Source organism: Aquila chrysaetos, chromosome 5, assembly GCF_900496995.4.
Source record: "Aquila chrysaetos chrysaetos chromosome 5, bAquChr1.4, whole genome shotgun sequence".
NCBI lineage: Eukaryota > Metazoa > Chordata > Aves > Accipitriformes > Accipitridae > Aquila > Aquila chrysaetos.
Window position 1 is genome coordinate 61029748 of NC_044008.1, and position 15713 is coordinate 61045460.

The 15713-nt window shown below is 52.4% G+C and overlaps 1 protein-coding gene and 1 non-coding gene across 4 annotated transcripts in view; one reads left to right on the forward strand and one right to left on the reverse strand.

Annotated features, from left to right (window-relative positions):
* Positions 1 to 93: 93 nt before the first annotated feature.
* Positions 94 to 166, reverse strand: TRNAK-CUU. Its single transcript has one exon. It is a non-coding gene; the product is annotated as a tRNA-Lys (tRNA).
* Positions 167 to 944: 778 nt separating this feature from the next.
* ADAMTS7 (ADAM metallopeptidase with thrombospondin type 1 motif 7) overlaps positions 945 to 15713 on the forward strand; it is a 51814-nt gene continuing 37045 nt past the window's right edge. Inside the window, exons 1-8 of one of the 3 annotated variants that reach the window (XM_030015614.2) lie at positions 945 to 1172; positions 2037 to 2389; positions 6081 to 6252; positions 8823 to 9019; positions 10275 to 10358; positions 11000 to 11124; positions 12165 to 12314; positions 13041 to 13184. In XM_030015614.2, the coding sequence (XP_029871474.1) occupies positions 1085 to 1172; positions 2037 to 2389; positions 6081 to 6252; positions 8823 to 9019; positions 10275 to 10358; positions 11000 to 11124; positions 12165 to 12314; positions 13041 to 13184 (1313 nt within the window). In that variant the 5' untranslated portion in view covers positions 945 to 1084. The remainder of the gene's footprint in view (positions 1173 to 2036; positions 2390 to 6080; positions 6253 to 8822; positions 9020 to 10274; positions 10359 to 10999; positions 11125 to 12164; positions 12315 to 13040; positions 13185 to 15713) is intronic. The other 2 variants (XM_030015615.2, XM_030015613.2) reach the window with 2 other exon arrangements.

A 15713-nucleotide genomic window follows, 5' to 3' on the forward strand; every position in this document is an offset into this window, starting at 1 on the left:
TTGGTTGTCGATTGTTGGCTGAAGGGCCGTGAGGGGCGCGAGTGTGTGTGTGGGAGATACAAAGAAAAAAGGGAGGGAGGGGTAAAAGTTAAGCGCCCAACGTGGGGCTCGAACCCACGACCCTGGGATTAAGAGTCCCATGCTCTACCGACTGAGCTAGCCGGGCGCTACGCACATAGATGTCCCTCCGCCGTACTCGGCAGCGCCCCCCCTGCGCCTGCTCCTTGCCCGTTCCCCGGCCCGGCCGCCAGGCGTCGCCCGCGCGAGGGGGCACGGGCCTGTGGGCCCGCGCTGCCCCCAGCTCATTTGCATATTTAACATTATCACTTCAATCATAGAATACCCCCCTCCCCCGCCGAAGCCGGCAAAAGCGGAGTCGCCGCAGCCGTAACGGCCTGGGAAAGCTGCCGGCTTGTCAGTGTCCTCTGCAGCACGAGCAGCCCCGCCCGCCGTGTGCTGCCTGCAGGGATGAGAAAATACATTTATTTTGCGTGTTTAGCGTCATTCTGCTCCCTCTGCCCGGGCAGGTCCCGGAGGGTGTCACCCGGCGCCCCCCCCTCCCCCCGGCTAGGAGCCCACCTCCCTGGCTCTGTCAGTCCTCGCCCAGCGGTCACCTTTCAGGACGGGCTCATCGGACACGGAACGCTCGGTTTGCTGTTTTTTCAACATTTTTCCCTCCTGGCTTAACGCGGACCGCGGGTAACGGCATCAAATTATCCAAGTTTCGTATTTCCCGCTCATTTTATCCTGAAAAGAACATAAAAGAAGATGCCACAAGAGAACGCCGCAGCCTTGCTGCTCTGCCTGGGAGACGCCAGCTTCAGGAAAGCACCGTTTGTTTTTGCCCCCCCCCCCCCCCGAAATTCGCGCAGCCCCCCCGCCCCCGCCGCCACGAGGGTCCGGGAGGAGCCGCCCACCGCGCCCGCCAGGGGGCGCCACCGGGCCGTACCGGCGCCGGGAGGCGCGCGCTGCCCGACCCGGCCCTGCCCGCGCCCTCCGCAGGCGCGGAGCCCCGCCCGCCGCGGCCGCCCCCGCCGCCCATGCCCCGCCGCCGGCCGCGCTGAGCCGCCCGCTGCCCGCACCCATGCCGGTCCCGGCCGGCCTCCTGCGCCTCGCCGCCGTGCTGGCGCTGGCCGCGGGCGGGCAGGCGGGCGGAGGGACGGCGCGGACAGGTCGGCGGAGGAGAGGGGGGGTGGTGGTTGGGGGGGGGGGGCTGTGCGGGACGGCGCGGGGCGCGGAGGTGCAGGCGGGGATGTCCGCGGCGTGCAGAGGTGTCGGCGGGGCGCGGAGCCGCACGGGGCGCTCCGCGGGAGCCGCAGCCGGACAGCCCGGTGGCCACCGCCGCTGCAGCCCCCGCGCTGGGCTCCCCCGGCTGCTCCCCGGCTCCCCTCCCGCGCTCCCCGGCTCCCACCTGCTCTCCCCCGGCTGCCCCTTGCACCCCCCCGGCTCCCCCCGGCTGCCCCCTGCCCCCTCCCCGGCTCCCCTCGGCTCCCCGCGGCCGCAGGGCTGCGCACCCAGCCGGGGAAGCGCCGGGGCGCTCGGTGCCCGGGGGGTGCTTTGCCCCCAGAGACGGCTTCCAAACACCGTTTCAAAACTGAGATTTGGGGGGCTTTTATTTTTGGGGGTTTTTTTTTCCCGGCAGCCGTAATTGAACGGCGGGAACGCATGCATGGAAATGGGGACCAGCCCCGGCCGGAGCAGGGCTCTGGAGCTGCACGGCCTCCCCGTACCCCCCTCCATCCCTCCCCAGCCTACCCCGACCCTGCCCTTAGCCCTCCCCCAGGGAGAATCCTAGCTCCTGGCCCCCCGAGGGCAGCAGGGGCAGCGTGGGGCCCCACGGCTGTGGGGTTCCTGCCCTTCCCTGCTCTGTGCCGTGCCTTCGGCAGCAGCAGTGGATGCACCGGTTACCGGATCCAACTGGTATTTGGGTACCTGAGCCCACTGGGCTGCCTTTGGGAGTTCAGCATCCAGCTGAAGGGGTAGGAGAGGAAAGGTGATGAATCTTGAAGCTAACCACTGATCCCCTTTCTTCCCAGAGCCTGCTCTGCCCTACTCCAGCAGCGAAATCGTTCATCCCATCAAGGTTGACGAGAGCGGATCGTTCCTGTCCTACGATTTGTCCCACCGAGCGCTTCACCGAAGGTCTCCTTCCTCCAGGAGCAAGTTTCTCGCCTTCTATGAACTGCATTACAAAGGACAACCCCTGAAATTCAACCTGAGCCTTAACAACAATCTCCTGGCGCCCGGGTTCGTCAGTGAGAGGCGATACGGGGGGATCGCCAATGCCAAGATCCAGTCTCACACGTACAACTCCTGCCATATGATCGGGGAGGTTCGGAGCCGGGCGCTGACAGGAGGTCTGGCCGCGCTCAGCACATGTGATGGCCTGGTAAGTACGGAGATCTTTAATCAATAAGGAAATAGCAGAAGCTGTGTGAAATCCTTTTTTCTGCTGAAAGCAGTAGCAAAACTCCTCCCAACAGCAGCAGAGTCAGGATCTCACTGCATAGGTTTGATGCGGCCATGGATGAGCTGACTGTAAATTTCCCATGGATTCCAGTGGTTTGGGAACTCTCCAGGACTGTGTTTACTTGTTTGTGTCCAAATTCCCAAAGAGAGCAATTCTCATATCGCCTCTGCCTTCTAGGACATGAACGTAGGATTATGAGAAACCCATCTGAAAACAAGGTGTTTAAATAAAGGCAGTGTGTCTGTACACTGAGTTAGCCTGGTGGAGCGGGGTGGCTTTTAAATGGCAGGTCTGCAGAGGCCACCCAAATCACTGTGCTTTGTCTGGAGGTGCAAAAGTGCACTGCTGGATTTTGGGGAAAGCAGAGTGCAGGGCACAGGCGTGCAGCGGGGAGCATCGCTGCTGCCTCTCCGTCACCTGAAGCTGCAAGAAGAAAGCTCAGACCTTCCCCGCTGCATGGCGGGGCAGGACTGGCAGGACAGGAGCTGGGCACATCCTGGAAGGTGTTGGTTGCTCTTTTCCTACCAAATTTAACAGCACTTGAAGGTGTTCGGCACCTTGCACTTCATGCAGCATTCCTGTCTCCAGGGGGATGAAGCCTGCAGAAAATAGCCAGGCCCATCATTCAGTTAAAAAATAGACTGATGCACCTGGGAGGAACCTACAACCTTTTGATTCATTTTTCTGTGAATGTTTGTATGAGAGAAACACTGATGGCTGCAGTGTACACAGAAGTAGAAAGTGTCACAAACGCTCCTATGAATGTGTATTTGCACGGGGAGACCCCTGGTAATACGTGATGGTTCTGGAAATGTTTGCGTGGCCTCGTCCTGCTGGTGAGCTGAAATCTACTGTCAGACTTAGAAGTCCAGTCTTGCAGCGTGAGTCAGGCAAAACCAAGCTGCTAATAGTGAACGGGCTGAAGGATGTTCACGAGGTCATTCGAAACACGTGCTGGTTAAGAGAATTAAACTTCTCTTTGTGAATTAACCACAGATGGGAGAGCAAAAACGAAGTTACTCGTTACATAATTTGTCATCCACATAATGTGTCACTTGAAAACACCCATTTCATAGTGGTGTTTGGTGAACCCCGTCATTACGGTCTGTGAAGTGTGTTGAAAATGAACAGTATCCTGCAAATGCTATGGATTAGTATTTTTTAAGAAGCAGGAAAAGTTGTTAGCTCACAAAAAGCATTAGCACAATGTTGCAAGAGAGTCTGCCGTCCATAAACTGCGAGTGGTGAGCAAACTGCAGCCTTAAGCTGCTTTAAACCTTCTCTACTCAGTCTTAAAATAACCATGGCTTTTTGTCAGTCAGACATGAAGTCACGGAAAACTGTACTTAGCAATGTGCTGCATGTCTCATAATTATTATGGAAAGTAAAGTAATGAGCTACTGCTTCATTACAGGGAATTACTCACATGCCACTTGTAAGCATGGTCGGTATTACAGGATGTAAACAAGGAGCTGACTCAGGTGTGGGGAAGCATAGAGCTATAGGCTAGGGCAGTATATTACATTTATACAGGTAATATGGTGGTGATACCTTGCATTTCGAGCCCAGCGTTCCTGCATTGAAAGCACTCTGCCATTCCCAGTTGTAAAGCACAGATGGGCTCTCCCAAAATTCCTGCCTGTGGCATCCTCATGTGTTGAACCGAATCTTATCAGTGCCTGGAAGGGCCGAGTTCCCCATTACCATCGTAGGTGCAGTGCCTGCTGCAGCATTAGCTACTGGTGTGGCACACAGTGATGGTACCTTGTTTGACACCCTCGGCCATCCTCTGCAATCCCTGTTCCTACGACCAGGCTTCATCTTTCTTACCACACTACTGTAAGACTTCAAACTCCTCCTGTCAATGATTTTAAAATAAAATACAGTCATAGGAGTTGGATTCTGCTCTCATTCATGTAGTTTTGCCAGTGCAATTTCACCTTCTCCGAGGCGATTTCTTATTCTTGTTACAGACTGTGATGAGCGAGCATGAGGGAGGCAGAGGTTAGGGATGCTGGCACTGCTTACCAGGCTGGACTGGGATATGCAAGGTGCAGAAAGGTTAACCAGGTGTGCTTTAAACAGAGAGAAACGGACCTTCCCACGGGCAGCAGATGCAACTCAGTGCTACCACAGAACAACCGGTGATGAAACGTGGCCCCTGGGCAGATTTCAGCCGGGGCAGAGGTCTCTGTTCCCTTCCTGGCTCACAATAACCTGCATCAGGAAATTGAGAAGAAATCATATCTGTGGCCTCCTTCCCTTCCTTCCCCATCCCCATGGTGTTTCCTTCTTGTTATTTTACATTTGCAAGGAGTTAATTAGGGAGGAAGCCATTTTCTCTTCCCTGGCACCGCATGAGCAGTGACAAAGCATCACTGGTAGGCTCAAGTCCTGTTGTATCTTGGAAACAGTTGGAGAGGTGTGTTTTGATTTTCTGTCTTTGTCCCTGCCCTGTCCTGGGGTGTGAAAAATAACAAACATGTCAGAGCAAAAGCATGGTAAGCAAAACTGAGCATGAACGGGCTCCTGAGTAAGCATAGGACACCTCAGCCTGCTCTAGACACCGTGAGGCTGCTCTGAAGCAGCCAAGAACAGATGGAGTTGTCTTATGGCACAAAATACATTTACAAAACACTCCTCAAGGCAGCACCCTTGACGCTGCAGGCTCCCATGGGAGCTCCCATTCCTTGGGATGAAGCTACCCATCCAAAGAGCTTCCCATGCAGCAACTGCAGCTGTTTGTTCTTGAGATGCGTGGAGGCTGGGGAGTCCAGGGTGAGTCCATAAGGATGTGTTGCATCTGGGTCAGGGTCAGGGGGGTCATAATTAACCAAAGAAAGTTTTAGGGTGTCATTTCCTGCTAAACGAGAGATGTCAATAACACATCCTCCCGTTGTTGCGTGGAGGGGCCGTGCTCCTTGTCCTGGGACTGACTTTCCTTGATTGGAGTTCCTGCCATGATCGAGTGCTGCTGCAGGTTCCTCTTCCTCTTCCCTGGAGGTTTTCTGGTCTTTGACCGCGGGAAGTCTGTAACCCGACAGTTCACAATGGTGGTGCTTAGGCAGTGCAAAAGGCCAGAAGCAATTGTCTGTGTCTTAGGATGTCCTTAGGAAAAGACCTTCATTTGTGCAATGCTTACTCAAAACTCTGGTGCTGCACTATGGTCCAAGCTGTCCTTTGGGCTGTCTGCCTGGAGTCCCCAGAGCATCTCCAGGAAGGTCAGAGAGAGGTGGAGGGAGCACAGTCCCAGACCATATGTGCATATTCCTGGGGTGCTCTGGTTCTCTGGAGAAGGCATTTCTCTGTCTCAGCATCCCTGCCACCCCTGAGCTCCTCGCTATCAGACACCCATCGGGTTCACCACCCATCCGCACTTTATGATGGGATCTCTTTAGCTTTTTACCTTCTTAATGATCAATCCATGCTGGCTTGTTCTCTTTTGTCTGGGAGTTTAGAGCTCAAAATACCCATAAAAACAGTTTCTTTAGAGAAGACCTGTTTCCTCCTGGAAAATTTTGCAAACCCTCTCCTGTTCCTGGGTTCTTCAGTGTGAGTCTGTGCTAGATGCAGGTGGCTTCCTGGTGACAACTTTGTCTCTCCCTGCCAGAAGGGTGTGTTTCGGCTCATGAACGAGGACTATTTCATCGAACCGGTATCCACCAGCTTTCAGGAGGATGGAGTGGCGCAGCCCCACAGGATATACAAGCGCCAGGCACCTCAGCACGGGCCAGAGCAAGGCAGGAGGCCACCAGCTCCATGGGAAACCTGTGGTGTGCAAGGTATTGTCCCCTTCCTCTTGCATTTTTGCAATGAGCTGGTAGCAGCTGGGTCCTGTGATTCATATGAAGCACATTGTAGAAAGATGAAGGGAGCAGGTCCAAACCTCAGCCCCCTGCATTGCCTCTGCAGACTCGTTAGTCTTAAACCCTGGCATTCGGCTCCCATCCTAAGCTCCCAGCATCCATCGATGACACCCATTGCTCATAGTTTGAGTTTTGCAAGCTGGCCTGGAGGTCCCTCTTGCCACGTAGGCTGGCAAGGAAGAAAACCCTCAGACCAAAAAACTGAACCAGCAGCGGGGATGGACTGTGGGCTGTGCGGTGTCCTGCTGCGGGGTAGCATTTGGTGTGGGAGGTGCACAGTCAGCGGTGCCACTGGTGGGTGGGTGTCCGACAGCCTGGAGCTGCTGGTTGTGGAACAGCCCTGTGGCCCCAGGGGTGCCCACACAAGCATTCCCATAGGCGTTTTTATTGCAGGAAGGCTCATTCACATTGCTAGTCAGGAGATCTCACTTGCTGAGCGCCAGGCAGTGGGTTTGTGGCATTAATCACAAGTCACGGGAATCACTGCAGAGCACAGTTGTTTTTTTTTTTTTCTCCTGCCAGTTTTTCTGTATTTGCTTACGTTTCTCACATATACGACTCAAGGCGTGCCGAACCTCAGGCCTCTCGCTCTCATCCTTTCCTCCCGGTCCTGCTGCAAGCATTTTGTGATGTGGAGACTGAGTATTTATTTTCATTTCCTTGCAAACATTGTTTTCTGACCTGTTGGGGGCATTGGACTTTCAGAGTGGAACCTGGTCGCTGCCCCAGGAGTCTCTCTGCTGTGGGGCAGAGAGTGCATGCCGGTTCCTTCTCCTCTGTCTAGAGCAGATGGGTTGGATAAACTTCCAAACCCAAGATTTCAAGTAATGAGGGATTCAGTGCATCCCCAGCAGCTCACAGGTGCTTTACTCCTCGTCTGCATCGGTGAAGCTGCATCTTCCAGGCAGTGTATCTTGTTTTGCTTATTTCCTAGAGCTCTCTGCTTTTGGAAACTGGTTTTTTTTCCTATCATCAGGTTATCTTCAGGCATTCTTCTATTAATTTAAGTTACTCATTTAATCTATGGTAATCATAATGGCTCCTTTTATACTTTGAAGTCTATTCATTCTAAATGAATTTCATTGGGTCTAATATGGCCCGTGTGTAATGCATGTGGATCTCTACTGCAATCTGAGCTAGAAAAGTGGATGTGATGTGTATGCCCTGGAAAGGAAACCAAAAGTCTGTAGGATTTTAATTACTGCAAGCCTTTCATTTTGTACTGATTTATTGCTGGGTTTTTTTGCAAAACACCACACAGCCAGATGGTGTTAGGCTGTTAGGTGTTATTTAGCTTCTGTCAATACATAGTGCAGCCTGTGTGTACAGCTGGGTGAGTGTTTAAGAGGGATCTGAAAGGGAAAATGCCACATGAGCCCTCCCTGGGGTCCCGGCGCCCATCCTCTCTGCAGTACCTTCACGTCCCAGCTGGAAGCTCAGCAGCAAAGGACACAATGGAAACAGGCTCCAAGGAAGCTGTTGCGATTAAACTGTCACAGTGGTATTGGCAATTCATCAAATTATCCAGATACTTGGGATTTTTCAGGCTGGGGGATAAAACACTCTTTCACAGCTAATGTACAGTATAGTCCATAAAATGTAAAAGTCCATTGTTAACTAAGTAAGGCTGAACCCTTAGAAAATGGTCATAAAAGCAATTCCCCCTGTGTGGGATGCGGTTTGTAAAGCCTTTACCCAGCTTGGGGCTGACCCTGACCTTGATCTTGGAGCAGCGTCACAGGAAAAGTCTCCGCATGAGAATTCCCAGTTGCTGGTGTGCGTGAGGAGCATCCGAGCTCTCCTCCACCTCCCATCTCTTTTCAGCCCAATGAATGTTCCCCTTGTTTCTCCCCGGGAAGGAGCAGAGTTCAGTCTCCATGTGGCTGAGGAAATCTCTGTGCAGTCCTGCAATGTCTCGGTCTTGCCCTGGACACTGATGATCTTTGGGATTTGGCTCAAGACATCAGTCCGGCTTTGGGGCCACAGAGTTTATCGTGTTGGGGAACTGTCTGTCCTGCAAAATACAGATTTGTGATGATAATCAGAAATGTTGAGCCACCGGGGTTGTTTCTTGGTGGTACATGCTCAAGCATCTCTGCAGGGTTGCCTATAAATTCATATGTCAATACAAACCCTAAGCACTCTGCTCTGGGAGGCTCCGTGTTCCTCGTGGAATATTGCAAACCCTGTTCCAGTCAAAAAATTACTTCGAATGCTTTTTTAAATATTTTTTTTTTTTTCTGTCACGCTAATGCTGCTGTGCAACAGACTGAGGTCAGAGTCTTCACCCCACAGTAATTTTTTGGAACATACGGCACAGGAAAATACATGTAGGTCTAAGTGTGTAGAGCCTCCTTCTCAATGCCAAAAGGTTGTTTCTTTGAATTGAAAAAAAAAAAAAAAAAGCCCTTGATGATATTGTACCAAAGCTGCAGATATTTTACAAAAAAAAAAAAAAAGTCTTTTTTCCCCCTTTAATCCCTCAGAATCTCAGGAAAACCTGGAGAGGTCTGAGAAACGAAGGGAAAGATGGGAACAGAAGCAGCACAGGAAGAGAAGAATAAAGCAGCGCTCCATCAGCAAGGAGAAGTGGGTGGAAACACTGGTGGTGGCAGACACCAAGATGATAGAATACCATGGGAGAGAGAACATAGAGAAGTACGTGCTGACCGTGATGAACATGGTGAGTCCTGGTCCTCTCAATGGCAGAGCCGCCAGGTCCCTGGGGACACGGCTGTGAGACATAAAGACCGCTGGGCTTGCCAGGACTCATCCCTGGTGGGACCTCAGCAAACCTCTCACCGGACAGGCTGTTCCCACCCACGCTGGCTTTTCTGCTCCATGCTCCATCCGCTGCGGGAGGATGGGTCAGTGTCAGCAAGCCTGAGGCCAAAATTTGGATGCAGGCGGGAGCAGCTCAGCCTGCAGCGGTTTCACCTTTGCCATGAGCTCAAGGGCTGTTCCCTTCTCCTTCCCTCCATGGGGATGGATAACTTGGCCTCCCAGAGAGATACCCCAAGGGCAGAGATGCTCCAGGGAAGGGAGGTGGTGGGTGCTGCTCAGGGTCGTGCCACTGCGGCTCTCCCCAGGCAGGCATGCAGGCAGCTTGGGCACGGGGACGCAGCTGAAGCTGAAACCACCCCGAAGCCTGTGCGAGGGCCACCCACTGCCCTCCACATGGTAGGGAAACCTCCTCGCAGGAGGAGAGACCCGCGGGGACCTGGGAGCTTCGGCTCAGACTCCCTGGAACTCAGGGGTGGCCGTGCTCGCAGAGGGAGCGCTCCGGGGCAGCTGCCATCGGAGCCAATGCCAGCACTAGCCTGATTAGCAGGAGGGACGTGAATGGCTTTCCTGGGAAGGTGGCACTGAGGACAGTTAAGGGAAGGAGCACCGGATTGTGGTGGTCTCCACTGGAAATCTGGGGGCGGTTTGCTGGTGCCATAAAACAAGCAGATATGTCAGCGTGAGTTAGTTTAGTCTGTTCACTCTTCTGCTGCTGTGGTAGCAGCTATTTGCATTTTAGAAAAGGGTTGATGGCCAGAAAAGAGTGTGGGATTGGGCAGAGGACCTCATAGTAACATCCCTGGGTTTCTGGGGGTTGGTGAAGGCACCCAGAGAGCACAGGCTTCCTTTGAGATGTTAAACACATCCATTAGGAGCGAAAGCAGAGGTGTTCCTCCAGGTGTTTCTGGTTGAGTTTCAATGTGCTACACAGATTATATCAATTTTAAATGGATATCATTACACTCCAAGTGCTTTAGTCCAGGTCTGCATCTGGTCTTGTCCTTCATTTTGGGGAATTCCCTGAGATGTTGTCAACAACCTTCAGTAGCTTCCCCTTGAGCTCATGTTCCCCTGCAGATGTACTTACCAGCAGCAGTGTCACAGGGAAAGGTCTTTCCTTCGGGCTTTATTTCTTTGGCTTTTGCCTGTTGCAGGTGGCCGGTCTGTTCCATCACGCCAGCATTGGGAACCCCATCAACATTGCAATAGTGCGACTCATCCTGCTGGAGGATGAAGAGGTAAAAAGAAAACATGGTGACTCACCCTCCCGTCCTGGCAGCGAGGTTGGGATACATGGGGAGCTGGCCTTGAAAGCCCATAAGCTCTCTCTTCTGCTGTCTTCATGGCCTGGATGAGTTTGCATAAGATAAACGCAGGTGCCCGTGCCTTGCTTCCTTGTCTTCTGCGTGGGCTGCAGCCCTGGTGAAGTCAGGCGGATGGCATGGTCAGAGGGACTGCAGAGTCTGATTCTTATAATTATGATAACTCAGCATCAACGCCGGTAGCAGAGGGCTGTGAATCGCTGGTTGGTTGTGCTCCCAGCTGCAGTGGTGGCTCTCAGGGAGCCTGATGCCCCTCAGATAGGCTCCCCAGCTGCGTCCTGTCCCATCAGCCAGGACAGGGTATTTTCCCGCAGTGTTTCTTAACCCCCATTATCAGATGACTAAATGTTTCAGTTGAATCACAGATGAAAAAAAAGCTGAAGAGGACTGTATTCCCACCCAGCCTACAACCTATAAATATGGAGCAATTCCATCTGGATGGTAGTTACTCTCGATTCCACTCTGATGTGTCTGAGATCAGACCTCTCCCCACTGCATCCTGAAAACCAAACAGATCTGGCAGCAATATGACAGCAAGCTTTTATTTATGCTGGCAGGAGGACCTGAAAATCTCCCACCATGCAGACAACACCTTGAAAAGCTTTTGCAAATGGCAGAAGAGCATCAACATTAAAGGAGATTCTCATCCCCTGCATCACGACGTCGCAGTCCTGCTCACAAGGTATTGTGCCCACGTGCTAATTTTATGCTGTAGATGCCATGCTGGCAGCTAGAAACACATCTGCCGGCTGCAGGCAGGGAAGCAGACAGGCAGCCAGAGGAACATCTCAGTGGGAGCTGTTGAAATCTCACTCTCCATGCCTGAGCCCTGCCTGGACATCTGCACATAAGATATGTAACATGAAATCCAAAGATAACCTGGTCCTAGTGGCTGGAACTGGTCTCAGATCTCAGGTTTAAACCTGGAGACAGCTCCCAGTTGACTAGCAGTTGAGGTTTCCAAACCAGATTTTCACCATGGCCCTGTTGCCAAGCTCCAGGATGGCTGGATCCTCCCAGGAGATGTACACAGGGCTTAACTCTCCTTTTTTCCCTTGGAGGCTAACTCTAGGATTGGCAGAGGAGCCTCTGAGAAGGCCCCTGACCTCCCATGAAGCTCGCAGGAATTCACGCCTCTGGCCAAGTTTATATACCTTGCAGTCAAAATGTAGTTTGATGGTTTCATGCTGCAGCAGCTTGTCTGTTGGCAGTATCGTGGTGGTTTGTGTGATGATTCACAACCCACAATGTTTTCATCTTCTTTAGAAAGTTTGCTTTGTAGCAGAAATAAGGCACTTAAGGCCATGTACTTCAATGGAGTTGTTCTTCCTGGGTGGCTGGTGCTCCTCTGCCCTGGACCACAGCACTCCTGGGATGTGCTTCCCCAAGCAACGTAGTAATCACTTAATTACTCCCAGCATCAGCTTTATTTATACAATGGAATAAACGTAGCCAGGCTGGCTAGCAGTTCCCATTAATCAGGCTTAATAATAAGCCAGGGATACCGGGAGAGTAAAGGGGAAAGGAAAGGTCGTAAATCTTTCCGTTGCGGAAAGACGTTGGATATCTCCATTCTCACTTCTGTTTGGCCAGCATCCGTGTGTCGTTCTCCGTGGGCTGGGACGTGTCCCATGCTCCTTCCCGCGTGTCGTGTTGGGTCCTGCCGCTCTCAACCCCCCTCTTTGCTCTGTGTCTGTGTGTTCGTTGTCTCCGTCGCCCAAGGAAGGACATCTGTGCAGCGATGAACAGACCCTGCGAGACCCTGGGTCTGTCCCACGTGGCGGGGATGTGCCAGCCCCACAGGAGCTGCAACATTAATGAGGACACAGGACTGCCCCTGGCCTTCACCGTGGCCCATGAGCTTGGACACAGGTACCACCGGCTTCCTCCTCCTCTCCTCTGACCTCTGTCCTCTGCGCCGCTCAGTCAGGGCTTGAGAAGGCACGGGTAGAAGTTGGGAGGAGATTGCCGAGCAGTTCTGCACTGGTGCAAACCTTCCTCTGCACCTGCAAGAACTTACCCTGGGAATTTCATTTCAGAGTTAAGTTTTTGGTTGCCCCAGGTTCAATGAAAATCCCATAATCCAAGGCAACCTGGACAAATTGCATTTGTATATTATCCTGTGTTGCTGATGCTAAAAGTTTTGGAGAAGAGGGTTGCCCATTAAGAAGTTTTAAAATAGGCTCTGCGTATAGAATCAGTGACAGAATTTTGCTTGCCTTAATTTCAGTTAAATTTTGACAAGATCACTTGAACATCATAGTTCATAACAGATATCTTTGTATGGTAAAAATGTGTACCCAGCAAGTTTAATTAACTCAATCTTGTTCGATACTCTCATTACTTTTTTTCTTGGCTGGGTTTCAGTAAGAAAGCTGAAATAAAAGCATGGGACAAAGTTTGGGGCAGTGTCCTTGGTATCAATGAAATGTCCCACACGGCCAGATCCCCCAGTCCTGTTAATGACCAAGTCCCCGCGGAGCTGGGACGGTTTGTGATGTCCGGCATTGTGTGTCATTGTGCTGGAAAGCAGAGAGGCTGCGCGGTTGTAGCGGCGTGCGGCTCACCTCTCCTTTGTGGGACTGTGCTCTTACACAGTTTTGGGATTCAGCATGATGGAAGCAGCAATGACTGTGAGCCAGTTGGGAAAAGACCTTTCATCATGTCTCCACAGCTCCTGTATGACACGTCCCCACTCACCTGGTCCCGCTGCAGCCGGGAGTACATCACACGATTCCTCGAGTAAGTCCTCCTTTCCTCTTCTTCCTGGCTTGTGGGGTGCTGGGGGTGGCTTGGGGCTTGGGTCTGCAGCTGGGGACTGACCCAGGCGATTGCGCTCAGAAGTCAGCCCCAGGGCATGTGGGGATGCTTTTATCTCACTCGGTTGCCTCAGTCCTTGCTGTGAAGGATGGGGGTTTGAAGACAAAAGCAGCACGAGGTTTGGGCGGTGGCACAGGGGTTGTGGCTTGAACAAATAAAGCTGAAGTGGTTTTCTTCGATGCTCTGTGCAGTTTTCTTCGGTGCTCTGCACGGGGCAGATGATGTTTGCCTGTAGGCAGGAGACATCACGTGAGGAAATGAGACCAAGCCAAATTCTTCCGTGCATTTGTTTATTTTTAGCACCCCGTGGCTGATTTTTCAGCCTGTTGTTATTAAGTTCTCAGGAACGCGGCCCAGAGATTTACGTTTGTCAGCCAGTGGCTTGCACTGGAGAAACATTTTTATTCCTTGCTAGGGGAAGGTTAGAAAACAGTGAGAGCATCGGCAAGAAACAGCGACAGGGAGAGCTGGACGAGGGACCGGCACTTACATGGTGGGGAGGCTGCCCGGGGCTGAGCTCCCATTTCTAAATCCCAGCCTGGAACATGTAGGCTTGGCCTCCATGCAGGGTGAATTATTATTGATTTACGGCTTTCGGTGGAATGGAGCTTTCTTGTATCTGCAGCATTCTTGGCCTCCTGCTTTTAACCTTCACTTTTGGATTAAGAATTTCCTGCTTGCAATGACCTTGGGCTGCTATGAGCTGCAATGGGGAAGAAACAGAGCAGCTGGATGCTTCTCCAGTTGGGTTTTGGTCTCCTTGCTCCCCCTAGAAGGGGCAACTCTTCCTTACGAGTGGAGCAGAGCCCAGCAGGCGTCTTTCACCGACTGCGACATCCCCCCGGCGAGGGAGACGCCTGTTGCCAGCACAGACATGAGTGTGTTATAATACGATGTTGGCAGGAGAACAGGAAGGAATGAGCCAGAAAATAAGACCCTGCTGACCTGGGGTTGCTGGATGTGCTTGGAACAGACCTCGCGTTTGTTAAAAAAAGCACTCTCAGATGACGATTATTATTTTACAGAAGATTTTTATTTTACAAGCACTGCCGAACATTTAAGCATCTGAAAATGATTCCCGTCACTGACAGCGGCACGGCCCCAGTGCTGTGGGTCAGGCCCTGGGTGCAGCCGGGGCTGGGTGACCCTCTTGGCGAGGCTGTGGGTCAGGGTCTGCTCGGACACCCAGGGGTGATGGAAGGGGTCTCCTCCCTGCTGTGGTGGCGGTGGCCCCCAAGGAACAAGCATCCATCATGTGGGCTAATGAGGGAGGCTGGCACAGGGTGGGTGGTGATGCTTCTGTGGTGGAGGCACTGCTCCGGACCTGGGAATCTCGTCAGCCCCGGGACGTGCCAGCGCTTCCCAGATGAGCCCTTTTTGGCATTCTGTGATTTTTCCCCTCTAACCCTCGGAGGAGTCGGAAGATGCTGTAAGGCTCTTTGCTCTCCACCCCTCACTGTGACATGAGCTCTTTCCCAGCCCAGCTGGTGGAATACCCTTGTAAAACAGGGTCTGGTATTTCGTGGATGCCCTGCCTGCACCATGAGCACGTGACGGTATGGAGCAGCCACCCTTCGTCTCAGCAGCAGCCTCGGCACAGCTGCAGGTTGTCTTGTCTCCCTTCAGTCTTCTCTCTAGATCAACCAGTTTTTCAGCCTCTTTGCACAGTGCTGGAGGCCATCTTCCATCATCCTCCTAGGAGCTCCTTCCAGCCGATCTCCTTCCCGGAGCTTGGGGACGGCTGGTCTTCCCCTGCCTTTGCAGCCCTGCTCCACCGGCAGCATGCAGCCCTGCCTGCTGCATCTTCCTCTGCCAGTTCTCCCAGATCCCCTGTTTGTGCAGCTGATTCTTCCCAAGCTCCAATCCTTGCCTTTGTTTTTATTGAATTCCATCCTGGCTTTTTGGACCCTTCCTCCAGTTCTCTGAGAGCTTTTGGAATTTTAATCCTGCTCTCGAACGTATCTGCAGATCCTCCCAGCCTGCTCCCATACGGGGATTTGATAATCATACCATCTACTCCATCATCCAGCTCATTAACGAATGAACTGAAACAGGCAGATGCAGTGCAGACCCCTGTGCATTTTTACTGCAGAGTGTGGTTTATTGCATATCCCTGCAAAGCCAGAGGGAAACTTGTGCCAATTTTTGCTGGCTCAGTAATGTGTTTTGGCCAATGGAAGAGACGATTGTAAAATATTAGGGTGATTGTAACATATTTAGGACAATTGTAAAATATTTAATGAAGAAATAGATTTTAAACATAGCACTGGAAAGCTGACAGCAAATCTAAATCACCTCCCATACTGGGACAGAGACCTCTCTCGTGAGCTGGGGCAAGGCAGAAAGGGCCTTGAGCAGATCAGAGGGCGTGGAGGGTTGGGAGTGTTTTTGGGGCGATGTGCGGGGCCCCAGGTGCCGGTACCTGAACAAGCAGTTGGTGAACTAGTCCAG